This window comes from Octopus sinensis, linkage group LG4, assembly GCF_006345805.1.
Source record: "Octopus sinensis linkage group LG4, ASM634580v1, whole genome shotgun sequence".
Classification (NCBI taxonomy): Eukaryota; Metazoa; Mollusca; class Cephalopoda; order Octopoda; family Octopodidae; genus Octopus; species Octopus sinensis.
In genome coordinates, this window is record NC_043000.1 from 24,508,764 (window position 1) to 24,527,728 (window position 18,965).

The window sequence follows — 18,965 nt, forward strand, 5'->3', positions numbered from 1 at the left end:
ATCATTGCCAATGGAGTTCCAGTTATAAATCATTTTTTTTTTGCCTTTTCTCTTTTATTCAGGAAGGAATGCAATGCCCAAGGATCTATACAGGACCTCCAAGACTGGTAGAAAGGTGGGTGGACGGGAAACATTCTCAAACTGGAAACAAGGTCCAAATGCTTGCAATAGAGTAGGATCCACTGAAGCAGCACTCAAAGAGACCATGATGGGATTTGAACACAGAACATGAATCAGAATAAAGACTGGAATGCATCCAGTTTTTTTTTCTCTTTTTCTGTTAGTTTTGCCAACCCATAACCCTAATGTAGTATACTTACTCATGGACAAAACATCACAATAGTCACAGATAAAACAGTAATACTGTAAGTAAACTGAAACACTGACATAATATCACGAGATAATGAATTAGTGAAGAGATTAGAGTCACTGATATAACAAGACAACATGGTGGATAGGTGAACATGAGATGAGACAAGATTGTGGGTTTGCATGGTAGTTCAATTACTGACATAATAACATTGCAACAGTAGTAAGTTCACTGATATAACAACAATAATAGTGTATAGCCTTCAGATACTGGCATCACATCACAACATAGCAGGGTTGGTGTAGTGTTTCATCACTGACATAACAACACAAGATAGAGATGTATAGAAAGATTACAGTATAGCAACTTATGCATAACAATTTGATATACACTAATAACACACACACAGACACACATACATATGTGATTCTTTTTGTCATGTTACATGTGAAAACAATTTCACAGAATACATGTTTGTTCAATTTGTACAGTGACTTTAAAGTTTTAGCTTGCTCACTTTCCTCAGGCTCCACACATAACAACATAACAACGCACAGTTTGTGATTAACACCAGTATCACAATAACACATTACTACTATACACAATATATATAACCAAATATTTATGAAAGCAATGGAGGAATGTTAACTCCACAACCTGGAAAGCACCATCTCCAAATAAGGAAGAAGACTCTTTAGATCTGACAAACAGCCTCTGTAGTGCCTCTGACATGATAAAATGCACTCAGACCATGCTGTGAAGTGGTTAGTAATAGGAAAGGCATCCAGCAGTAAAAATCTGTACCAAAAATGCATAACACACATAACAAGGATTAGTGGTTTTATTTCTGTTGTTGCGTGTACTACATGTTTGGGACAAGCGGCAAAATATTGTTGTCCAACCCACAGCAACATTAAAGAATCGATGTAAAACAACCCTGATATGTAGATGAATATTGAATAACCAAAAATGGCATCAAATGCAAAATCAAAATTACAGAGTTAAAATCTGTGAGTACTATCAGCTTATATACACACACACATATTATATATATATATATATATATATCAAATCACTCTTAACACTAATTCAAATGATGGATCACAACACCTATTTGGACAATGCAAAACCATCTTTCCTGGAGAGCTTTGAGTTCATATTGAGGTATCTGAACTGCAATACACTCTTTTACTCGTTTCAGTCTTTTGACTGTGGCCATGCTGGAGCACCACCTTTTAGTCGAGAAAATTGACCCCAAGACTTATTCTTTGTAAGCCTAGTACTTATTCTATCGGTCACTTTTTGCCGAACCGCTAAGTTATGGGGATGTAAACACACCAGCATTGGTTGTCAAGCAATGTTGGAGGAGGGGAGAGAGACAAATACAGACACATAAACACATACACACACATACATATATATATATCTACATATATACGATGGGCTTCTTTCAGTTTCTGTCTACCAAATCCACTCACAAGGCTTTGGTCGGCCCGAGGCTATAGTAGAAGACACTTGCCCAAGGTGTGACGCAGTGGGACTGAACCCGGAACCATGTGGTTGGTAAGCAAACTACTTACCACACAGCCACTCCTACGTCTATATGTAAAGAATTTTAAAATGTCTTCTAAATTTAAGAACTACTGAGAATCAGTCAGTGCTTAGTTGTGGCTTTTTGGTATGAGAGAGAGATTTATATTTTCCTGGAGATGAAGCTGATCTGTCAAAATTAGCATCCACAGATGACCCAGTTTTATTCCTAACAAATTGAGAAACTAAGGCTATGAAGAACGTAATGTCCTGTGCCAAAATATATCAGAATGCAAGCAGTGGATTTGAAATGACACCTATAAGTTAAGGAGTACAATATTTTATCAGCTCCGCCACAAAAGAACCATACAGTAAACAACAATCACTTCCCACTTACCAGACAATAGAATATGTAAGAGAAAGAAAAAGAATGTCTTGGAGAAGAGAATAAACTGAACAAAAGCAAAAAATGTTTTTCATAATACACAAAGATAAATGAGTGTAGTATGGACTGCTGTAACCCTATGGAACATTATTCTTCTAATATTTTCTGTAGATTTGCGAATTCTTAAGGTCATTGGACAAACCATATTATCAAAGAAAGTTGTTGCTTTCATTTATTTTCCTTAGAATTCCATATTTGAAAGGTTGTTTTTTTGTTCTGTGATAAACAGACAAAGAAACAAAATCACAAAGCAATAATCCATTTTCTTCATTTCTTTTGAGAAATGAATATATTATAGTTAAAGGTTGACATATGTTGTCAAAATAACTGAAGACAATGAAATCTATGTAAACTCCCAAAACAAGAATTTACTTAGATATATTTGTGATATATACATTTGTTATGACATTAGAGATAATTCACTTAGAATGGTTGCTTAAAAGACAACGACTGAAATAGAATTCTTGCAATAGTCAAGAGTACATGTTATTTCTAGTCACTGCCGCAACAATATCACATTTCCAACAGCCACATGCACTTATCAAAACTGACAGAAAATTGGTCGAGACGGTGCCATGTATACGATCAACAGCCACACATGGAGAGACTACATGACAGATAGGGTGTAACTGTAAGAAACAATTTTAAAAGCCAGCAGCTACCTTAGCTTAATAATTCATGAAATTTTGTTTGGTTAGTTCTGTTTGAACAAGTGAGATGTAGTTTCACAATATGGTGCAAATTAGATGCAGCATGCACACACAATACAAGTTCAAATGGGAACAACTGACATGACAGATGAACAATGAGTTCTACTTACGATAAAATGGTTCTGAAAGGTGAGTAAAAACAAAGATAATTAAAAATAATAATACAAATAACAATTGTAATAATAATAATAATTTGTTCCACTTGCACATTTTTACAACAAAGTGATAGCAACATTAATAATTATGTTGAGGATAATGATGATAAAGATGATGCTGATGACGATGATGATGATGATGACGATGATGACGCAGATATTTGGCTAAGTGCTATGTAATTTAATATTTTACACTGCACGCACTTCTTTCAAGAAGTTCACATCCCTGAGTGAAGGATATGGAGTAGGAAGTCCATATTCCTCATTCAGGCACAATGATTATAGTTCAAGGGAGGAAATGTTCTGTTGAATTTAACCCCCAAATATTACTGGTACTTGTTAAATCTAGTAAAGGACTCTATGTAGTTGCAAAATCTGAAAGAAATAGCAGCTAAATTTCCCTCAAATCACATTTTAATGTCTTAAAAAATATCATCAAATTCTCAGAACTACAAGATAATGCAAGATTAATTCAAAACAATGTGAATGAAAAAGCATTATATTTGACAGAGTAATCTGAACACTAAAGGGTTAATAGACGTCAGGGAATCTGAGAAAGAAGGGTCCTACGTAATGTTATTTTAGGGTCCTCTAAAATTATAGGATTTGGATAACTAAATGAGGTTAATGGCACTAACTTGCAATATTACTTCAGTTTTGTCTCACTCAAAACTAAATAAATGGTAATTGAATAATTCTTTAATTAAGCATAAAGCCTTTCCTGCAGTTAAGTAGATTTAAATATCCTTCTCAGGAATATAGTGCAATACACGAAATAGGAAGATTTTAACTAATCATCCTCAAATTAGGTATTTGGCACCTAATTCATTTGGCCATTACAAACCTGAGCTGATGGTATAATGAAACATATATTAAATCATATGGGAAGTACTGTAGCACAGGTAATAAGATCTTGGTAAGTTGAATATAAACAACTCCTTAATCCTCTGTTGTAACCACTTTATTTCCTACACTAATGCCTTTAAAAAGATATGATTGTAATTGTTTTTATGTAAATAAGAGTATATTGTAATAACAACAGAAATGGTGCGATTTCCATGAGGTAACATGGAATAACAACCTTTTGCTGCAGTTGCAATATATAACCTTGGAAACTTCTATCTTTACTCTCTATCAGTTGATGGAAGTGAAATGTTTAAAACCTAATTGAAATCAGCTTTCATCTAGGTTTAGTCACACATGAATGAACATTACAATGAATTTCAATCCTAGTCTTTGAACTCAACAGGGATGGTCATTTCTGTTCATACAAGGTGAAACCATTGATTCTTAACTATATGATCATGTACGATATTAAACATTTATCTTTGCATTACACCTATATACCATCATCTCCATTTTCCATGCTGGCATGGGCCAGACAGTTTGACTAGAGATGGTAGGGCAAGGAGCAGCACCAAGCGCCATTGTCAGTTTTGGCATGGTTTCTATAGTTGGATGCCCTTCCTAACACCAACCACTTTACAGAGTGTACTGGCTGCTTTTTTCACACACAGACGCAGGAGTGGCTGTGTGGTAAGTAGCTTGCTTACAAACCACATGGGTCTGGGTTCAGTCCCACTGCATGGCACTTTGGGCAAGTGTCTTCTACTATAGCATCGGGCTGACCAAAGCCTTGTGAGTGGATTTGGTAGACGGAAACTGAAAAGAAGCCCGTCGTTTATATGTATATATATATATATATGTGTGTGTGTATGTGCTTGTGTGTCTGTGTTTGTTCCCATCAACATCGCTTGACAATCAATGTTGGTGTGTTTACGTCCCCGTAACTTAGCAGTTTGGCAAAAGAGATTGATAGAATAAGTACTAGGCTTACAAAGAATAAGTCCTGGGGTCGATTTGCTTGACTAAAGGCAGTACCCCAGCATGCCCACAGTCAAATGACTGAAATAAGTAAAAGAGAAAAAGAGACACACACACGTGTGTGTGTGAAGAAGTATGGCCTAATGGACCGTGGTTTTAATTCCTGGACCAGATGGTGTGTTATGTTCTTGAGCAAAACACTTTATCTCACAATGCTCCACAATGGCTTTGACATCTAATGTGTGACATACTCTACACCTGCAAAGGCAATGTCTATTTGACAGAGGGAGTGAGCTAATGTGCAACACAAACGTTTGATCACAACAAACAAAATCATTTGTAGGGGCAATTCAGCAAGACACTGCAGAACAGACTTTCTTGGATCAAGGGACAACCATTATTACATATCTATCTCTATCATATGCTATTGAGTACTTTTCCTTAAATCATAGGGCACCCATTTTTTTTAAATGGCTATCTTAAATAAGATCATACAGTTCTATATTTAAGAGATGAAGAATTATGTACATTATTTACATTTGATAGATATCTGTCCTCATCCTGTTTGTTGTTAACACAACTTTTTGGCTGATATACCCTCCAGCCTTCATCAGGTGTCTTTGGGAAATTTCGAACCTGGGTTCTCATTCCTAAGGTATTTTTTATGCTGTTGTTGTTGTTGTTATTCAGGTCACTGCCTGGAATCGAACTCGGAATCTTGGGGTTAAATAAGAACCATCATCATCACCATTATCGTCATCATTTTATTGATCACTTTTCCATGCTTCCTAACCACGTGATCTTGGTTTCAATCCCACTGCATGGCATCATAGACAAATGTCTTCTACTATAGCCCTAGGCTGACCAAAGCCTTGTGAATGGATTTGGTAGACAGAAGCTGAAAGAAGTCCATTGTGAGTGTGTGTGTGTCTGTGTATCCACCTTTGTCTTGACATCATATGATGCTCATAAGTCAGCATCACTGCCATAGAGGTGAGGTTGTTTGTTTCCAGTCTTATGTGAAAAACACGTCTGGTAATGTTTGGCTTGAAAACAAACGAGGGTTGGCAACATGGAGGGCGTCCAACTGTAAAAAAAATGCCTCAACAAATTCCATCTGATCCGTGCAAGTATGGAAAAGTGGACACTAGATGATGATGATGATATTTGACTGCTTTTTATTTTATCAACTTCAAAAGGATAACAAGCTAAGTCAACCTGGGTGGGACTTGCATTTGGAATGTTAAGGGACTGTAACCAGATAACACATAGTATTTTGTCTGAAATTTCACCGATTCTGTTATGACTGAAAGTTTGTATATTAATATGGAATTTGCTTAATGTTTCTTTAGGATTAATTTTCATTTTACAAGTGAAATATTTCACACTTTATAAACAGTAAGAGAGATAAGGTGTATGGTGCTGGATCACTATTATTTTATAACACAAATATATTGAACAATGATTTTGTCAGACTTCCACTGGACCAATCACTGTATTTTTTCATGGTGAGAGTTACAAGGGAGTATCTGTAATTGGGTGCAGAACAATTTCATGTAGGATTTTTATCAATATGCTTGTGTGTGTGTATGTATATACATACACATATATATATATATATGTAAGTGGAAGCACATAACCTCTTATATATGTATAAAAGAGACATGCCTCCAGTTATTGAGTCTGACAAGTTGCCTATACAGTTGGGTGCTTTATAGATGCAAAACCAATGGTCACTCTCTGACCAATCATAACAAACAATCTTCTAAATACACACACAAATGTATATACATACATACATTTAGATTTGCCTATACACACATACACAAATCCACACATTTTCTTATTTCTTTATTGCCCACAAGGGGCTAAACATAGAGGGGACAAACAGGGACAGACAAAGAGATTAAGTCAATTACATCGACTCCAGTGCATAACTGGTACTTAATTTATCAACCCTGAAAGGATGACAGGCAAAGTCGACCTTGGCGGATTTTGAACTCAGAATGTAACTGCAGACAAAATACCTATTTCTTTACTACCCACAAGGGGCTAAACACAGAGGGGACAAACAAGGACAGACATAGGTATTAAGTCGATTACATCGACCCCAGTGCGTAACTGGTACTTTATTTATCGACCCCGAAAGGATGAAAGGCAAAGTCGACCTCGGCGAAATTTGAACTCAGAACGTAATGGCAGACAAAATACCGCTAAGTATTTCGTCCGGCGTGCTAACGTTTCTACCAGCTCGCATTGTGCCCGGCATGCTAATGTTTCTGCCAGCTCCCCACATTTTCTGCCAGTCAAATTCCACTCACAAGGGACTGGTCATTCCAAGTTTATAATAAAAGATAATTTGGCCAAGGTGCTTGTACATGGACTGAATTTGTTTTCTAAATAGTCAGAAGAGGGGAAGGGGGAATGTCCATGACCTTGGCAGGGTTCATCGGATGGATGAAACCAAGCCAAAACAGACAATTGGAACATGGTGCCGCACTCCGGCTTGCCAGCTCCAGTCAAATAGTCCAACTCATGCTGACATGGATAATGGACGTTAAATGACGGTGATGATGAATATGCATGTGTATATGTGTACGTGTGTTGTGTGTGTGTCTATGAAGTCTTTAGAGATCTTAACATTTATAGCAACATTGAGGGTCTTAATACTTGTGAGATGTTCAAGACTAGAGCTATAACAAGGTTCAAGGCAGTTTTTACAATGACGAAAGCTTCTAGGTCTATCATAGCAGTCAATAGATGTAGACCACTTTGAAATGCTAGAAAAATATGAAAGTTTCACTACACTTCAATGGTTAGGAATCTAATCTCTGCACTAAACGTCTGTGATAAATATGCTTAATTCAATTCCTGTTGGTAGTGGAGGATATCACATTTCATTTTTTGAATTATATTTGTTTGCATACATACATTAGTTGATATTATATACATAAGAATATGTGTGTACATAGGCACATATATATATATATATATATATATATATATATATATACATACATATATGTATGTGTGTGTGTGTGATATATATGCATATACAAGTTTAATATCACTATATATGAAAGAAATAGAGAGAGAGAGAGAGAGGGTTGTGGGAGATATTTTTCATATTAACTGGCTAAGAGGTAAACAAATTATGATATAAAATTTGATATGTATGAATATGAGAATCAAAACCATCTGTATTCAGTAAAACACACACACACACACATAAACTACACAAAACAACTATATAAAGTATTTCCAAAAGAGTAAAATATTAAGGCAAGAACTACGATAACAGGAACCAGTCGTAATAATTGGCATTGGTTGGTCTTAGGTTTGCCTTCCTTAGTTCTGTTTGCTACACCTCAATGCAAATGATAAAACCTTTTCCTGGAATTAATTTTTGTAAAATACAATGCTAAAGTGTTTTACTTAATTATGAAAATCATAACGAACTGAGAGTAATTTAGTGGGACAAATTACTTTATTAAGTTTGTTTGTTAGTTTGTATTCCTTTTATATTTCATTTGTTTATCAGTCATTGGGCTGAGACTGAACAAGGGCCCTGCTGGAGGGGTTTAATTTTTTTAAAGCCTGGTACTTATTCTATTGTTCACTTTTGCTGAACCACTAAGTCATAGGGATGTAAACATACCAACACTGGTTGTCAAGTGGTGATGGGGTACAAACACAGACACACACACACACACATATATACGATGTGCTTCTTTTCAGTTTCTGTCTACCAAATCTACTTACAAAAGCTTTGGTCGGCCTGAGGCTACCATAGAAGACACTTGCCCAAGGTGCCATGCAGTGGGATTGAACCCAGAACCATGTGGTTGGGAAGCAAGCTTCTTACCAAACAGCCACTCCTATTTAAAATGTATTTAAATGTCCATTGTCTAATAAGTATGTGTTTAAGAAGTTTGCTTCATAAGAACCATGGTTCCAAGTTCAATCTCAACGTGGGTTGACCAAAACTTATTTTTTGAGAATGAAAATAGTTGTTTTGAAAAAGAGTGAAAAGTGAAAGTAGATGAGAAAGAAAAGACAGATAAAGCACTAGAGAAAGAAAGAGATAGTGTGAATAAGGGAAGGAAAAAGAGTGAATGACAGAGAGTAGAAAGAAATGATATGTGAAAGAATATGTTTGGGGTGGGGGGAAAGAGTGAACAAGAAAGAACAAAAATAAGGTAAGGATAAAACTAAGAGGAGAGTGAGAGTGAGAGAGAATAAGGTAAGAATGAAATTGAGAGTGAGAAAATGAGAAAGAGAGAAGAAAGATGAAGGAGAAGATAATGAAAATGTAGGTAACAGCAAAAGAAATATCTGTATAATAAGAAAACCTATCTAACAGATGCTGATAAAAAGGGAGGGAGAGAGAGAGAGAGAGACATGATAGAAAGAGAGAAAAGTGAAGAGAGGAGAGAGCAGAGGCATGCAGAGAAAAAAAAATAGAGGGGAAAGAATGTAAATGAGGAGAAGTTGATGAAGATTGTTGATAGAAAAGAAAGTGTATGAGAAAAGTATTTAACAGCTGTTGATAGAAGCGAAAATATTGTTCAGGTGGAAATAGTTAGTAAATGAAGACTTTAATAAAAATATATGAAGGTGTAAATATTTAGAATAAGAACAGATTACTGTCGCCTCATGCTCCTCTATCAAAAGTGTTTGGGGATATTAGACGAAAATTTTTCTCACATGAATCTCTTCCACTCACTTAGTCTATGTATCTAAATACATACATACATACACACACACACATACATATCATCATCATTATCATTTAATGTCCGTTTTCCATGCTAGCATGGGTTGGACGGTTCGACCGGGGTCTGGGAAGTCAGGAAGCTGTGCCAGGCTCTAGTCTGATCTGGCAGTGTTTCTACAGCTGGATGCCATTCCTAATGCCAACCACTCCGTGAGTGTAGTGGGTGCTTTTTACGTGCCACTGACACAAGAGCCAGAGGAGGCTGGCAAACGGCCACGATCGGTTGGAGCTTTTTACGTGTCACTGACACAGACACCAATCAGGTGGCACTGGCATCAGCCATGTTCGGATGGTGCTTTTTACGTGCCACTGGCATGGGTACCTTAACTACAATTTTCATTTGATTTTTATTTTGATGTTGGTGTTGATGTACTTGACTCAATAAGTCTCCTCAAGAACAGTGGGTCACTCTACGATCCAAGGTTAGCACAGCAGGCAGTCCTGCAAGCCATGAACTCACTTCATTTGTCGGGTCTTCACAGTCACAGCATATCTCAGAGGTATATACATATTTATATATATATATATATATATATATATATATATATATATCTACATACATGCATCATCTTTATCAAGCTTTATTCCTCTCATTCTTAGTGTTTATAGTACACGCATATCTACATAAATGAAAATACATATTATAAATATTTTTATCTAAAATAGAAATAATATATTTCTAAATCTCTCAGAGAGATTTATGCAGTAGCAGCACAATAAAGTGATAGCATGTTGTCAACTTAATGTGACAGTCCCATAAAAGGGAAGAATGCTACAGTTATTTAGCCCTAGGAAACACTGTTTCCTGTTGGACTTGAAATGGTGTTTCCTAGGGCTAAATAACAGTAGCATTCTTCCTTTTTATGGGACTGTCACATTAAGTTGACAACATTCTATCACTTTATTTTTATCTAATGTAATATATATATATATATATATATATATATATAATATAAATATATATGTGCATGTGGGTGTGTATAAAAAAGTAAGTATTGTTGATCAATTTGTAAGAAATGGTAAAACATTTACTTATGATGGGACTCATTACATTTTGTGGAAAGGAATTTATTGATGATGTTGAATTGACCGGAACTTCAACATTATGTGTGTGTCAAAATTATAACTATCAATTATTTAAAAGATATACTTTCAATCACACACAAACAGTTCATATATTTTACATTCTCATCTTCACCGTTTTTGTTTGACCCAAAGTCAAAAGACACTTTCCATTTTATGATAAGTCACATATCTTCCAAGATCTTTTTGTTTGTCATTCCATTCTACCCCAAAGTCTATCTGTTGTGCTTTAATATATATGAGTTAGAATGCTCTACTTTCTATGTCTATGATTACAGGCACTTTCATGAAAAGTGGAGTGGGTTTTCCATGATCCAGTGCAGAAACCTTTATGATTCTGGATAACATGGCTGATGAGGGGTTTTGCTATATTTGTTTGGTGTTTTTTTCACTGCTATATGTATGTACATATATAAAAATTAAAGCTTAATAGTAACTTTGAAGTTTCTTCAATGGCTGGTTTTATTAAATACCTTGACAAAACTGATCCCCAGTAAAACTATGAAGTTGCTGTCAACCTTTTTTTCTAAAAATGTATCTCATACTCTAATTATATGTACTGAGAGCTTTCTGAGTTAATGCTTTATCATCTGTGCACATAATTTACAAATAAAATACTTTGGTACATACATATGTGTGTGTGTGTGATTTTATTTGAAAAGCAGGTGAAGGTTGATGACAGGAAGGCAATCTAGCTGTATTTATCTAACTCATGTAAAATGGGAAAAATGTATATATATATATGTATGTATATATGTATATATATATATATATGCATGTATATATATATGTATATATATATATGTATGTATATATGTATGTATATATATATACGTATGTATATATATATATATATATATTTATGTATGTATATATATGTATGTATGTATATATATATATATATGTACGTATGTATATGTATATATATTTGTATGTATGTATGTATGTATATATATATATATGTATGTATATATATATATATACACACACACAAACATCTATATATGTATACATACATGCATAGATAATACAAACATACATATAGATACCTACATCTCCTCATACACATATATCAAAGTTAAGCCGTCACCTAGAAGCAAGTAGGACCTGGTAACATGTATCACACTTATTTTTATTTGTTTCAGATGCCCATATCATCATGAGTAGACACAGACACTCTTTCAGCCCCCTTGTCTATCACCCAATGGAACATCAAAGTTGGTACTCATTTTCAGACAACATTAAATGAAGTGCCTTGCTCAAGGACAGTTCTCCACCTAACCCAGGGATCAAGCCCACAACCATAGCCCTCTATCTGTCCAAAACGTTTTCATAAGTTGCCAGTCTACCTGTGGCCATTGCCAGCCTCCCGTGGCCATTGCCAGCCTCCTTGTGGCCATTGCCAGCCTCCCCTGACATCTGTGCCAGTGGCACATAAAAAGCACCCAGTACACTCACAGAGTGGTTGGCATTAGGAAGGGCATCCAGCTGTAGAAACACTGCCAGATCAGACTGGAGCCTGGTGCAACCTCCTGGCTTCCCAGACCCCGGTCGAACCATCCAACCCATGCCAGCATGGAAAGCGGATGTTAAACGATGATGATGATGATGATTTAGCTCTAGTTCCCTATGTTCTTAGTAATAAAAAAGATTTGCTTACATAAGTCGTGAGTTATTCTAATGGTTGAAAAAATTTGGGGATGTGTATCATATATGATGTATGGATGCCAAGGGTACGTGCCCTGTATGTTACATGTGATACACAGGACAGGCAAAGGTTTAGGATCATGAGCCCAACACCCTATCCATTTAGCCACGTGCCTTCACATACACAAATATATGTATGTACATACACATATACATAACACACACATACACACACAGATGCTCATTCTTGTTAAGGGTTCTAGATGAAGAAAACACTTATTTGTAAGGCTGGTCCCATCCAGCATTTCCCATTTCCACATTCTGCTTGCAGAGTGAAATCTGAGAAAGGTAGTGATAATATAATGATTATACACGCACACACACACACACACACGTGTATGTGCGTGTGTGTATAAGTATATGTATATATACGAATATATATGCTTAAATATATACATAAGTATATATATATATATATATATATATATATATATACACATAAGTATATATATATATATATATATATATATATATATATACACATATATGCACATATGTGTATACATATAAATATATATATATATACACACACATATATGCACATATTTGTATACATATATAAATATATATATATATACACACATATATACATATATGTATGTGTATATATATTATATGTATACACACACAATGTATATTCATGTGTATACATGCATATATATATATATGTATAAATGCATATACAAACACACACACACATTATATACACTCCTTAGATCTATATTACCTACTATTATATTTTATTTATTTTTTTCTAAATATTTTTACTGCACTATTTTTATCTTTACCAAATAATTAGTCACTTAGCTCAGCTTAGGAAAACAAGTTAAAACTCCATATATAAATATTATACGTATTGTATACATTGATGACCAAAATAGCAAGGCACCCCGCCTTGATTCCATATTTACAATGAGGAATAACCTCCATGAATCACGATGCTGATTCAGAAAAAAATAGATGCAAAATATAAGGATTGGTAAGTCTTCATGATAATGGAATTTGTCATATGATCATTCAACAAGTGATAGATTTGTTGTTGGGATTTTGGGACCTGGTTCATCCTCCTTTCTGCCGCAAACAGTGGAATTTTTTAACAATATCCAATACCTATCTCTTTACTACCCACAAGGGGCTAAACACAGAGGGGACAAACAAGGACAGACAAAGGGATTAAGTCAATTATATCGACCCCAGTGTATAACTGGTACTTAATTTATCGACCCCAAAAGGATGAAAGGCAAAGTTGACCTCGGCGGAATTTGAACTAAGAATGTAAAGACAAACAAAATACTGCTAAGCATTTCGCCCAGCGTGTTAATGATTCTGCCAGCTCTCCAATACCATTTTAGATAAACAATACTGGCAGTTGTGCCAGGGCAGCCGTCTGGCACGTAAAGAGCACCATTTGAGCGTGATCGTTGTCAGCGTTGCCTCACTGGCACGTGAACAAAACATTCGAACGAGGTTGTTGCCAGTGCTGCTGGACTGACTCCTGTGCAGGTGGCATGTAAAAACACCATTTAAGCATGGCTGTTGCTAATACCGCCAGACTGGCCCTCGTGTCGGTGGCACGTAAAAAGCACCCACTACACTATCAGACTGGTTGGCGTTAGGAAGGGCATCCAGCTGTAGAGACTCTACCAGATCAGATTGGAGCCTGGTGCATCCATCTGGTTCGCCAGTCCTCAGTCAAAGCATCCAATCCATGCTAGCATGGAAAGCGGACATTAAACGATGATGATGATGATGAATACATGTGCATATGTATGATATGACAGAGTGCATAATCTTCAGATGTATTTGGTGTGACAATGTCATAGCAGGTCCTATGGTTTACAGATACATTTCATTTGGGTGTTTACACAGTTTCTCTCAACTTGATTTCACTTCCAAAGTTTGGATCTGTCTAAGGTAGGAGGTACCTGCATGGAGTATCATGTAGTGGGATAGGACCCAAGAACTTTGGGTTGTGAATTATTTGGCCTGCACTTGAATAGTTGTGTGTGTGTGTGTATACAAAGGAAAATAAACATACATGCATCATCATCATTGTTTTAACGTCCACTTTTATATGCTTGCATGGGCTGGATGGAGTTTGGAGAAGCAGATTTTATACAGCTGAGAACCTTTCCTGTCACCAACCCTCACCTGTTTCCAAGCAAGGTAATATTCCCCCATAACCTGACATGCTTACACAGAATATTGGAAAAGAATGACACTACACGTATAACTGTGACAATCATTTACGACTATCATGTGATGTCAAGAGAAGAAGACATAAACATGATTTTGGTTGTTACCTGATGAAAGGTTGAGCATATTTGTGGCCACTGCGTGTTTTTTCTTTTCTTTTTTTTTCCAAATGCTCCTTTATTGTTGCCCCTGTGTCACATTTGCACATGCGCACACACATGAGCTTCTTTCAATTCCTGCCTACCAAATGAACTCACAAGGCTTTGGTTGGTCCAGGGCTAAAGTAGAAGACACTTGCCCAAGGTGTCACACAGTGAGACTGAATCCCAAACCAAGTGGTTAGGAAGCAAACTTCTTAGCCACATAGCAAGACCAAATATGATAATTACAAACACTATATATAATAATAATAATAATAATAATAATAATAATAATAATAATATAATAATAATAATAATAATATTAGGGAGAATGGCTCCAAACTTACAGGGAAAAATTAGATTTAGGATTAAATCAAATTTCACAGTATAAATATATAAAATATGAATTAGAGATAAAACCACTATAATTTATATTATTTGTTATTTATGTATTGGTTTATGTCTATCATGGTTTTATCTTTAATTCATATTTTATATATATATATAAGTCACAATGAGGATATTTAAACCTCTTATAAGGATATTTTATCCAAGATACATTGGTTTATTATATTATATTTTGAAGAGATAATTCTTCAATGAATATATTATGTAGAATATCGTAAGATATCAGACATTTTTATTGAGTTAGAAAACAAAGAAATCTAATGGAGACAAATTAATTTATTAATTAATCACCATATTAGCCAACAATAGTTTCATTTCTCAAATAAGATTAAAATTACAAAACATATGTTTTTATATATGTTTTGTAATGTTAATCTTATTTGAGAAATGAAACAACTGTTGATTAATTAATAAATTAATTTGTATCCATTAAATCTCTCTGTTTTCTAACTCAATATATATATATATATATATAAACATACATGTATATACATACACATGTACACACATACGCATGTGTGTGTGTGTATATATTTATATATATATATATATTACACACATCAGGAAATAAAAATTCTTTCTGAGCTTTGAGATGACTAAAAAAAAAATCAAAAAAAATCCTTAAAGCTTAGGTAATTAAAAATGTTTTGCTGGCTTTTCTTTTCTTTCTATAATAGGGAAAAAAGACCCCACCTAAAATGTTACTCCCTCTTTGGTAGTTATTCTTCAGAATAAGTGTTTAGAACTAAAACTTCTTTGAGTGGCTTGTTTGATTAAGGCACAAGACATTTCTTTCTTGAAGTGCCTAGGAAGAGGCAGTAGTAAAATGATGCCTGGCTTGGCTTTCTAGCATTTAAGTAGCTCACAAGACATCTGCATTGGCTGCTAAACACCAACTTATTAAACTGGCACCAGCACTACGAAATGGGTCAACAGGACACTATCACACTCTCTTGCTATTCTTGATTTCTTTAGACAAAACAACTATTATCACTTCAGGGTGAAAGGTAGTAGGATGAGGAGGCAAGAAGACAGTTTTATCTTTTTTGTCCAGTTTCTAAGTAAAGTAAATAACTATATTTTTTTGGTGTATTTTTTTATCCTCAGAGACTTTTATATACTTTTCTTTACTTTCAGAAATATTATACCCGTTCTGTCTGTTCTCTATTTTGGTCCTGGCCTGTTAACTAAAATCTGTGTGGGACTAGGAACAAAGAAATTCACTGTATAATATGAAAGTAACAAGCAAAAAAATAAAATTATTCTTTTTAAAATATCAGATTCGTAGGGTCACCATGCCCTCTTTTTTTTTTATACAAAGGCTTAAAACTTCTTTTCTTTTCTCCAGCCAAATATTGTTCTTGTGTTTGCTTGATAATAATTACCAATCAAAATGAAATTACAACCTCGACAGACCATGATACAAACTATAATATAAACAAAATAAGATTGTGTTTTTCTTTCCTTGTCCTATCAGTATAATCTTACTCTTTTGACAGGTGATTTGTCACCTTCACTTTTGCTATTGTTCAACCCCCACCCCACCACCCTAGCTACTCTTCATACTCCCCTGTCTTTTCTTAGCCTTCAACTCAATTTCCTTCTGAACACACATCATCCCTGATACAAATCCAGATTTTATAATGTATGATGCAAGAGGCAAGGATTTGATCTCAGGAAATTTGAGAGATTTATTACTCATCTGTTTGCTAGATTGTCAATGATTAATTATAAAAATAAACAAAGGGATATGTGAATCTATTTAATGAATATGAATCCCAATATACTTTACTATTCTCGACCTTTATTTAGCATGTTTTAACCATTTTGATATCAACCTGCTTAAGACCACCTCACTCTCTTTTACTCTTTTACCTGTTTCAGTCATTTGACTGTGGCCATGCTGGAACACCAGTCGAGCAAATCAACCCCAGGACTTATTCTTTGTCGAGCAAATCAACCCCAGGACTTATTCTTTGTAAGCCTACTACTTATTCTATCGGTCTCTTTTGCCGAACCGCTAAGTTGTGGGGACGTAAACACACCAGCACCGGTTGTCAAGCGATGTTGAGGGGACAAACACAGACACACAAACACACACATAAATACATACATATACATATACAACGGGCTTATTTCAGTTTCTGTCTACCAAATCCACTCATAAGGCTTTGGTCGGCCCGAGGCTATAGTAGAAGACACTTGCCCAAGGTGCCACGCAGTGGGACTGAATCTGGAACCATGTGGTTGGTAAGCAAGCTACTTACCACACAGATACTCCTACTCTGGTTATATTATACAAATTTCTTTTTCTAAAGTGATCTAAATTTAAATCTTGCATAAAAATTTCATAATAATTTATGTCCAGTTTAATAGTGAGAATATTATTTTGATAAACTCTTTGTTATTTTTCAAAATTAATTGAAATAAAGGCAGTGTATTTCAATGGAAATATGGTAATAAAAGTGTTAAAATTCAAAGAAGAGACTTCTTAAAAAAAGGGAATATCATTAGAGAAGACAAAGGCTTTCTTTTGGTGAAATAACAACCCAGAAGAAGGATGCTGTGCCATAGATCATCTTCCCTTGTTGACAGGCAGCCTGCACATAAAATAATACTTAGCCTAAATGAGAACTGCAAAAACGTGATTTATCTCTTGACAAGGCCAACAGCACATGCAGCAGACGCGTCATAAAAATGGAGGCAAACTGTATTTTACAGCTTTGGATGCAGGTTGAGTAAGATTTGAAACCTATGCTGGGAATACTTTTTGTTCGGGTGAGTGAAAATAAATTATTCCTTGCATTAACTTTCAATTTTCTCTTCTTACAGTCTTTGGGATTCAAACTAATATTAAAGTAGCTCAGATACAAGGTTTCTTTTTAAATTTCTTTATATTAACAGTTTCTGTTCAGTACACTTATATATTAAATAGGTTTTAATATTCTGTATTTGTTCATATATATGTCCTTTATATATATATATATCAAAATAAGCAAAAGAATATCAAGTAGTGATGCAGTACAACCGTTTCAAGCGGCTCCATGTAATTGAACAATGCAGTGCCATCTTCAGCTGCACAAATAAATAAATAGAATTTTAACCAGTTGGACACAAGCTAAGACCCCAATGGGCTTCATGCGATTCTTGGAAGTGTACTCTATTCTTAGCTACAATAGCAACAACATGAACTTCTTCAATCTTCCTACTCTATTAATTATATTAATGTGTCCGACTAGTGAAAATTCTATTTATTTATTTGTGCAGCTGAAGATGGCACTGCATTTAAATTGATACAATGATTGTATTGTTTGATTAAATGAAGCTGCTTGAAACGGCTGTACTGCATCATTACTTGACATCCTGTTGCTTATTTTGATTTTATTCACCCTAGTTCAAGTTGTGCAAATAATACCGGACTGACTTGGTGCTTCAACTTAAGTACCTAATTCAACTGAACCTCAATTCTAACTATCTATCTATCTATATATGTCCTTTATATATATATAAATATGTATATGTCCTTTATATATACATATATATATGTATATGTCCTTTATATATATATATATCCTTTATATATACATATATATATCCTTTATATATATATATATATATATATATCACAGTATTGACCCACACTACCAGATATTGTTAGACACAGCTGGTCACAATGCTCA

General features: G+C 34.9%; 1 protein-coding gene across 10 annotated transcripts in view; it reads right to left on the bottom strand.

The window, feature by feature from the left end:
- The window catches only part of LOC115211129 (membrane-associated guanylate kinase, WW and PDZ domain-containing protein 1), a 777,470-nt gene that overhangs the window by 261,252 nt on the left and 497,253 nt on the right, over positions 1 to 18,965 (bottom strand). For 8 of the 10 annotated variants that reach the window (XM_036501925.1, XM_036501922.1, XM_036501920.1 and 5 more), the window contains one exon: positions 3,106 to 3,117. The exons of the other annotated variants lie outside the window; for them this stretch is intronic. In XM_036501925.1, the coding sequence (XP_036357818.1) occupies positions 3,106 to 3,117 (12 nt within the window). The remainder of the gene's footprint in view (positions 1 to 3,105; positions 3,118 to 18,965) is intronic. 10 annotated transcript variants of the gene reach the window in all.